Source organism: Glycine max, chromosome 14 (genome assembly GCF_000004515.6).
Source record: "Glycine max cultivar Williams 82 chromosome 14, Glycine_max_v4.0, whole genome shotgun sequence".
In the NCBI taxonomy this organism is placed as follows: domain Eukaryota; kingdom Viridiplantae; phylum Streptophyta; class Magnoliopsida; order Fabales; family Fabaceae; genus Glycine; species Glycine max.
Window position 1 is genome coordinate 13,997,376 of NC_038250.2, and position 9,870 is coordinate 14,007,245.

Sequence of the window (9,870 nt, forward strand, 5' to 3'; positions counted from 1 at the left end):
TTGTTGTCCCTCTTCTGTTTGTTTTTTTACTACTTTTTCTTTTTCTTTATCTTCTTAATGAAACATTAACTTTAACTAGCTAGCTAGTTTTAATCTTGGGAAGTCATGTTTTGGAAGAGTATTAATTAATAGTTTTGATTCAAAGGAAAGAACCAAGAGAACCATTCAAGCATGGAGCCTAATCTGCTCAATCTTCATTTTTATTTAACAAAAATCCATACTAAAAATTTGTTCATTCTAAGATTAATCTTATTTAGGAATGCTCATTCTTCCTACCAAATCCCTTCGTGTTAGCTCAAATTTCAAATCATAGACCCTAATTTATAGAATTCTTTACATATCATACTCAAGTTAATTTGATATCAGATTAAAATTAGTGTATAATCTTATAGATAAAACTGATTCATGATATTTCACTTCTAAATTATAACTCACACCCCTCTCCCTTAAAAAAATAGTTTACTTCTGTAATCACATGGCACATAAGCCAAATCTGCCCTTTTCAGAGTTGAATAAGAACAAAAAACTAGTGATTTAGAAAGTGAACCTAGTCCACAAATTATTTTACTGCAGTACTTAAGAGTAACACAACTTTTCATGCTGTAAATTTAACCACAATGTGACATCCTGTGAACCAAGCTTGTTTGGTCAGGACATTTACTTGGAAGTTTCTCCCTATTCTTTCTGGTCCTCTATTTAGATTTTCTAGATTCTACTTTAGTGGCTCCTAGTTCACTGCAGGCTCTAGTAAAAAAACAACAACAATTAATAAGCAAAGAATCTTGACAAGGGTAAGTGAGAAAAAAAAATCCAAGTTACTACTTACTATAGATAGTCCTAGTCTTTAACAACCACTAAGCAAGGAACCTATTATTTCAGAAGCATACAAAAACATCCAACTGTAACATTATCACCCTCTCTTCCACTCAATCAGATTTGCACATGATCGAGCCTCACAATTTGCCTTTAAATTGGTCCACCCCCCCTTGTCCTTCCCCATTGTGATTCATTTGCACATTTGGAAAGTGTTGTTTTTCTTTTTTTCATTTGCATTGCAAAGCAAAAACCTTGCAAATTGCAATGGCTTCCAACAAGGTTATTGCCACCATCTTGGTTCTTTCTCTCCTTGCCTACTCAACATCATTCACCAATGCATGTGGCACATGCCACCCAAAACCTACTCCTTCTCCCCCTCCTCCATCAGGGAAGTGCCCCAAGGACACATTGAAGCTAGGGGTGTGTGCTGATGTTCTAGGACTTGTTAATGTTGTTGTTGGTTCCCCTGTCTCTAGCAAGTGTTGTGCATTGCTTGAAGGTTTGGCTGATTCGGAGGCTGCACTTTGCCTTTGCACTGCTATTAAGGCCAATGTTCTTGGAATCAACTTGAATGTGCCTATCACACTCAGTGTGCTACTCAGTGCTTGCCAAAAAACTGTTCCTGCTGGCTTCCAATGTGCATAGAACTCCATCACATGCTAGGTTCATTCCATCACCTGTGTCCTCAAATTGTTGTTTTGTTTTAGTTCTTCTTTGTGCTATGACACGTTTCATTTTAATAATAAGCTAGGTAAACACGTGTTTGCCTTAGTTAGTAACCTTTTCTCTTTTCTAGTAAATTTGGGGAACTTTGATTATTGTAATTTTTACTTTTGGGGTATATTGGAGGTGGAAAATGTTAAGTAGAGAAAGAGAGTGACTTCCTTAGGGGATGATTAAACCTCTGATGGCATTGTTAAACCTTAAAGACCAATGTTAGTCGACAAAATTGTATGCAAATTGTAATGTACGTTACAATCAAGTGTGTGTATTATCAATTTATGTTAACTACGGTCTATTATTTTTTTTATATTGTTGTCATTATTCACATATCTCTGTTTACAAGAGAAATCAAATCTGTTTTGCTAACTACTTTAGTTAATAGAGTAAAGATTAAAAAAATAAAAAAGAGAATTTTTTTATTAGAAAATGTAATAGTTTGTTATAAATATATTTCTATCAAGATTCTGACAAAAACAATTCTTTATTAATTTTTTAAACATTATACCAAGGCTAATGATTAGCCAAACAGTTTTACATTTTTTTCTCCTGCCTATGAATTTAAAACATTAGTGTTCTTATGCTGCACGTACTACATACAGATCTCAGTGGAGAAGTTGACCGTGTTTTATAATTTTCTCTCCAGAAACATTTTAGTAAGTATAATTATATAATAACAAGTATATTAAGAGAGAAAAAAGAAGCTTACTGCCAAACTGTTTAGAAAGAAATTATTATTGTATAGAATAATGCTATTTCAACAACATTTTTTTAATAGTTTTTACATTAAATAAAAATGAGAGAAAACAGAAAGAAAAAAATGTGTGATAAAATAATGAAATGATAGAGAGAAATGAAAAAAGTATTGTCTGAATAAAATTATGGATAAAATATGTTTGGAATCCAGTCAAATTTAAAAGTATTATTTTGATCCTTATGAAATTTTTCATATTAATTTGTTTCTTATAAAAAATAAAACATATTTTTATGGTGCCTAATAGTAAATTGGTTAGACACAGTTTCTTTTGGGTGACCAACAACCTTAATTATTTTTTATCTCTATCTTTGCGGAACTCATTTTTACTATCTTTCTCCCTACTTTCATAAGAAAAATGCGAGAAAATCATTTAGGAAGTGACAAAAAATTGTTAATTCATTTAGGAAAATTTTAATCGTCATACATTATTTAATTTATTTATAATCAAATTACACATGTATGTTTATTATTCACGTCATATTACTCTCTAACGAAGTTATTATGCTGAAGAGCATAAAAAATCTATTTTATTTTTACAAGAACTAGATTAATACAAAAATAAAAATAATATTTTTAAATTTTACACCAACTCCAAACATATTTTATCCTAAAATTATTCAATTTTATACCATGTTAAATTTATTGATGCATTACTCAAGTTGAGTATAAGGGTCAATTCAATTTACAAAGGTTTGGTATGCATATATATAGGCTCGTAAATGAATGGATTGGAGCGGGATAATTCACAAAATAAATGGGTCAGTATAAGGGTTATCTACACTGGCCCACAGATTGATGGACTAGCATGTGAACCTTAAAAAAGTATGAAAAGGAAAAAGCTAAAAGCTTAAAATAAATTATAAATAAAATATAAAAAATATTAACAATTAACAAACATTAAATAGTTGTACGACCCAACTAAATAACCATAAAATATTAATGTAAAATTTACAATTAATTAGGAAATAATTAATTGATTTATATATGTTAACTCATGAACTTGTAGACCAATAAGTTAAATGCACCAATCAGTATAGATCCATATTCAATAATTCTCATTAAGTTTAAATTTAGATAAATTGCGGGTTATATGGGTGGGCCTGCACGCCACAACTCATACCCAACTCCAGCATTGCATAATCAAAACGGTCTTGTCAATAAAGATTTTATTTACAACGTTCCTAGCTAACTAAATTTACCCTAACTATTATATTTTCAATAACAAGAGCTCAAGCGCAAGGCAACTGTACGTCTTGGCTCGCATTGGGTCCATCTATGATTGATCCAAATCCAGTGTTTTAAAAATATTACTTAAATAATATTTCAAAAATTATAAAAAATTACTTATAAATTTATTTATTGAATAATCAAACAAATGTTTCAACTTATTAAAAAAATTAAATATTAACTGAAATATTTTATCGGGCTTAGACTTATAATAAACATGATTGTCTATTTTAATAAGAGTATTCCTACCAACACTTACCTTTGACTTCCTCTGCCTAAATGAGCCCCAAAATGATGCAGTTTGGAACTGTACGGCTTTGATCTTATGAAAAAATTGGTTCTAAGGTCCAAGATATTATATGACCAAAGGAGTGACCGTTACACAATCCAATTGAATGTATTTTTCTTGAGAGATACAACAGAAATTTGACATCTTAATCGTTAGATGGATCAATATTCCATTAAAGTGTCAATCTAAAATTTAGGCGGATTTTATCAAAATTTGACAGTGTAGGATCATTCGTTTTTATGAGTGGCGGAACTTAATAGGAGGGGAGGGGGGTTTAATTTTTCTATTATATATATATATATATATATATATATATATATATAAAGGTTGTTTTTTAAAAAATTATAATAGTTCAAAATCATGTATTAAAAATTATCTATATTATAATTGTTTTCAATAAGATTTTCTATATTATTTTTAAAGTTTTTTATTTATTAATTATTAATGATTTTAAGTAATTGAATCAACATAAATCATCAGCACTTTAATTGAATATAATCTTTAGTTATTATTATTATAGATGATTGTACATTAATCTTACACTTCAAGTTTTTGCTTTTGATAACATTAGTACTTATGGTTAATTTTAAACATTGATAATTCTTTTCATACATGAATTATTCCATTAATTAATTGTATTTTTATAACATTTTGTTTTCAACTTTTCAAACTTATTTTTTTAAGTTTTTATATTCTCATTTTGTATATGATAGTTTATACAATAAAACTTAAACTTGAATTTTTTTTATAGATTTTTTATGAAAATTATTTTTTTTATAAATTTTGTGATTTCCTTACAAATTTTTTCTTCAACTTTTGCTATGATTTTGGCAAAAATATGATTATTTTTTAAAATTTATTGAAAAGTTCATGAAAATTTTTAAACTAATTTTTTGTGAATTCCCGTACATTTTTTTGGTATAAAGTAACTTAATTTGTCATGTAAATTTTCACAAATTAAAATAATTAAAATAAAAAATTTTATTTTTAATTTAGTAGCATAAGTGTATAAAGAGTCGTTAAAAAATATTATTAATAAAGTAGAAAAATACATACAAATACCATAAGAAGTTAATTTAGAAAACATTTTATATTTACATAATACCATTAAAAGTTTAAAGTTGCTCGTAAGATATTATTTTATAAAAAATATATTACGTTTAATTATATTATAAGCTTAATTATTCTGGTCCTCCAAGATTTTCCGTGAAGCTCCGCCACTGATTATTCTAGTGAAAAACTGATAATATACATAATCCCACCCTTTAAGTTAATTACTTGATTTTAATACATTATATTCATTAATTTATTTGTTTCCTAAAGGCAAATTATAATTTGGACCCTATACACTCCTATCATGCATGCTCATAAAAGGAAATTATAAATACCCTTCCTTTCCTGTAAACATTAAATTGCAGCATTGTACATTTGTACTATATAGTATACCGTATATACGACATAAAGACAACATAAATAGATCGATCTTCATCACATTTAGTAAATGAGAGATAATAATATATAAGAATTGTTGCTAAAATAAATTGTACTGTTGGGATTGTGTAGACGGAGGTAAGTTACACGAGATATGCAGGGTCTCACAAGTCACAACTAGGGTTAGACCCACCATGTTTCTTTGCTTCTTTGATGTAACTTGTTATGCCACACAGCTTGTATTTTTCTAACTAGTCCCAACCCAAGCAACCTTAGCTTAGCCCGTTCCAGAAATTAAGTGGCTGTAGATTGGAAAATCGCTGAAAAATTGTTGTATTTGGTAAAAAGCATACTGGCGATTGTAGTAAAATAATTTCTGAGAACAAAAGAAAAATCCAAAAATACTTTAGGGATCAAAAGAAAAATTTAAAATTATTTTAAGGAACACTTAACATAACATAATTGTAGGGATGAATTAAATGCATGTAAAAAAATTCAAGGGCCAAATGAAAAAAATAAAATAAAAATATTAGCGACCAAATATAAAATTTAAAAATTTTTTAGGGATAAAAATATATTTAAGTCATAATTTAATGTAATTACTTACAACTTGTCATAGTGAAAAACTTTTTGTTTAATGACACTTATTAAAAAGCAAAAGGAGAAAGTCTTTTATTCAGATGCCTATAAATGTGTTCACCTATGACTTTTAAATGCACTCTAATATGATTTTCAATTAAAGCTTTTCTCTTTTTAAGAACACTCGTCGGTAAAATCTTTTGTTTTACAAGTACTTTATTTTTTTCTTTTTATTTTTCTTTTATATAATGTTTGGTTGGAAGGAAATGGAAGGGAAGGGAGAAGGCAAATTGACCAAACTGGGTTAGTTTTAAAAACTATTTTCCAAAACAGGTTTCTTTTCAAACTATTTTCGAAGGGAGTCTGTTTTTTCAAAGCGTTCCGCCATCACTATGAGTGAAACACCACGTGGCAGCATGATATGCGTTTCGCCATTAGTGTTGGCGAAACATGCTGCAACTTTTTTCTAGCGTGACATGGATTTCGCCACTGGTGTTGGCGAAATAAGCTTGATAGGGTTTCGCCAGTGCCACTGGAGAAACAGGTACAGGTACGGAAAATTAATTTTGCCAGGGGATTTGGTCAACTCATTTTTCCAACAAAAAACACCTCTAAGTAGGTGAAAAATAGGATTTAAGATTTAACCACCTGATTTTTCCATTATTAGAGAATAACAAAACTTGAACAAAAATAACTAGCGTGTGATAGTTTTGTCAGGGGATTCCTCGTTCAATTTCGAGCAATTTGACATATTATGGGTCTCAAACGGACATTTCTATCAAAAGTTACACCCGTTTCAAGTTTACAAGCAAAACTAATTTTCCGTACTGGCGAAACCCTATCAAGCTTATTTCGCTAGCATCAGTGGCGAGACCCATGCCACGCTGGAAAAAAGTTGCAGCATGTTTCGCCAACACCAATGGCGAAACGCATGCCATGCTGCCACATGGTGTTTCGCTTGTAGTGATGGCAGAACACTTTGAAAAAACAGACCCCCTCCGAAAATAGTTTGAAAAGAGACCCGTTTTGAGAAATAGTTTCAAAACCAACCCAGTTTGGTCAATTTGCCGAGGGGAGAAATTATCTTTAAACTATGATTGTTTGGTTCAATTTTTAGGAAAGGAAGGGAGGAGAATTGGGAAACCAAACCCATCCTCATCTCATTTTCACTCCCCTCCAATTTTGGGGGGTTTTAAGGAGAGGGAAAAAGGATTTAGAACATTTTAATTGAAATGCCTAAAATATCTCTAGGTGTATTTTGAAAATTAAAATTATAAGGATATAAAAGTAAATTCCTTTTAAAACCACATCCCTTCCATTGTGAACCAAATAAGAAAATGATTATCTCTCTTCCCCTTGATTAAAATTCTAATCAAAATCATTTCCCTATGATCCTCTCCTCTCCCCTCCCTCCATTAAAATCCTTCTCCCCCTTCCCTCATTTAAACCAAACAATAGGTTAAGATTTCTACGCAGAAATCAATAAATGCAATAATTTTTTTATCAAAATAAAATAGTAATGAATTTTTCTATTGTATACTTCTTCATTTTTACTCCACAATAAATGCATAAATACAAATTAATTGAAAATTAAGTGTAAAATAAGGGTATAATGACAAAAGAGTAATTAATGTTATCTTGAATTTTGAAAATGGCGGTCAAATAAAAACAAAAATTTGTCAAAAATCATACTATTAAAAAGAAACAAAGGTATTGACAAATTTTTGCTTGAGACTGAGTTAACTATTGTTAGAAATCCCTCGTTGACTAATGATGAGACCATAATACTGTATATAAGTGAATGACAACCCATACCTTACAAGACAGTTTTGTAGGGTTAAGTTAAACCCAAACCCACCATATTATCCACACATCAAATCCAAAAGTGTTGGGCATGAGATAGTGTATTAGGAAAAATTCAAGTTTCACACTAACTAGAAATAGTACCAAGATAAAATATATAAATCGGGGACAACTCTCATCCTGGGTTAGTTTTTGGGAGTGAATTAGATCCATACCCACATTCTAAGATGGTGTATATATCAGATCCTAGCATAGCAATCTCTGTTTGTTGGTCTTAGTCACATGTTGTCGGGTCGTTATCAGACCGCTCACAAATGTCTAGTCATGTAAACTTCACGCTTGAGATGTTGAAGATCTCACATTAACTAGTGATAAGATCATAATAATGTATATAAGTGGAGGACAACCCTCACCATACAAATTATTTTTGTAGAATTGAGTTAAACCCAATCACATTCTAAGAACTATCAACTAATTAATTATGAGTGAGAATTCAAATTGGCATTCACCATTTTGTGAGTGTTTGATAAAATTATATAGTAGGTAAGTTAAATATGTTTTAAAAAAATGAGTTAAAAGTCAACTTAACTTTATTTTAATGGAATACATTTTGTTTTAAATTTCCATTTAAAAACATGCAACTACCTTAACATTCCTAATTTATTAGTTTTTAATTTGTTTTTTTTTTAGCTTTTCAAGAGTTTTTTTATTTATTTACTAGATTTGTCAAATATAAGATATATGTTACTTTATTAGATTTGTCACACACACAAATCAAAATAGAAGTTTAGGATTAAAATACTAATTTAGGAATTCATTAAAATTTCACATACACTATCAAATCACTAAAGATATAACAAACGAAAATCAAATGTGTAAAAAATCTCAATTATCACATTGTAAAATATCTCAATTATCACATTACCTTTTTCTAAAATCATCGTTAGCTCATCATTATCACTATCATCACCATCATTATAACCATCATAATCATTATCACAATGACTATAATTGTTGCCGCCATGTGGTCTTTGAGGGCTATAATGTGGATATTCCCCATCCCGTGAAACTAATCCATAATCCATAGCCTACTCGTACCATAATCATATAAAATATATACAAAACAAACACAAAAAAGGAGTAAGGATTTATATAGTCTCAATCCTTTTCTCAATAGATTTGTAGGTCTAACCTACAACCTAAACTACACAAGTGTTAGTTAACACAAATACATGGGGAACTTAGGATTTGACATAAGTTATAATGACACGACCATAAAACATTTTTCACATGTATTGATCCATATCCATCTTTGATGATTCTCCTCATTCATTACAAAACCTAGAAAGTGATTGGGAGCTTGTATATCCTCTCATAAGGTACAATCATTCATATCATAATCAATCTTCCTTGAGAAATGTTCTCCTAGTCCAAGAGAGAATATTGGTGATGCTCAGTAGCTATCAAGGTTATCAAGTGAGTTTATGTTATTTGTTTCAGCTACAAGACATTACTTTGACCATTAGAATGTTCATACATTACTTATGACTTAATTAGGTACTAAGTTTCAGTCATAAACTTTGCAAACAATCTGAGAGTCTTAGTGGTCATTGGCATAACTATTTACAGATATACATTTTAATTATTGTATATCAAAGAAAATGTATTTTTTCCTATTATTACCTAAGATTGCCTATAAATATATATTATTTTACAAAATATTTATTACAAAAATATTTTTTTGAGAAAAATATGTTATAATTTTTTTCTTGGATTGCTTAATGTTCTAAATTGGGCCGGAATCCCATAACCCATTATATCCCGACTTCCTTTTTTTTTCCATCTACTAATCATACTTAAGAAAAACAATTTACTAAATTACTAATCATAGTAAAAAAAAATTCATTTTCCTCCTTAATGGGCTAATAGGGATGAAAGCCCAAATTTCACTGTAATCCATCATAAGAAAGTTCTTCTACATCTTCTATTTTTTTAATATATATATATATAATTGGATGCTTGATTTCAAAAAGGAGCGTGTGTCCATTTCTTGTTTACAACCCAAAATCAATTTTTTTTTATAAAAAAAGTTAATAGAATAGTAATAATTGATATTAAAAAAAAAAAAAAATCTTCTCCCCTATTTTAAATCAAGAAGGCCGAAATCCATTCTCAACTAACTAGTAACATTTTTTACACATTCCAATCATATTATATAACAAAATTATTCAAGTTAACCATACTAATC

General features: G+C 29.4%; 1 protein-coding gene across 1 annotated transcript; it reads left to right on the plus strand.

Moving 5' to 3' along the window:
* Positions 1 to 998: 998 nt before the first annotated feature.
* Positions 999 to 1,889, plus strand: SBPRP (proline-rich protein). The gene has a single exon (NM_001248169.3). The coding sequence runs from the start codon at positions 1,081 to 1,083 to the stop codon at positions 1,459 to 1,461; it is 381 nt and encodes a 126-aa protein (NP_001235098.1). The 5' UTR covers positions 999 to 1,080; the 3' UTR covers positions 1,462 to 1,889.
* Positions 1,890 to 9,870: the final 7,981 nt, after the last annotated feature.

Bases quoted from the DNA above. Each gene is read 5' to 3' on its own strand.
- SBPRP (NM_001248169.3), top strand. From the start codon at position 1,081: ATGGCTTCCAACAAGGTTATTGCCACCATCTTGGTTCTTTCTCTCCTT.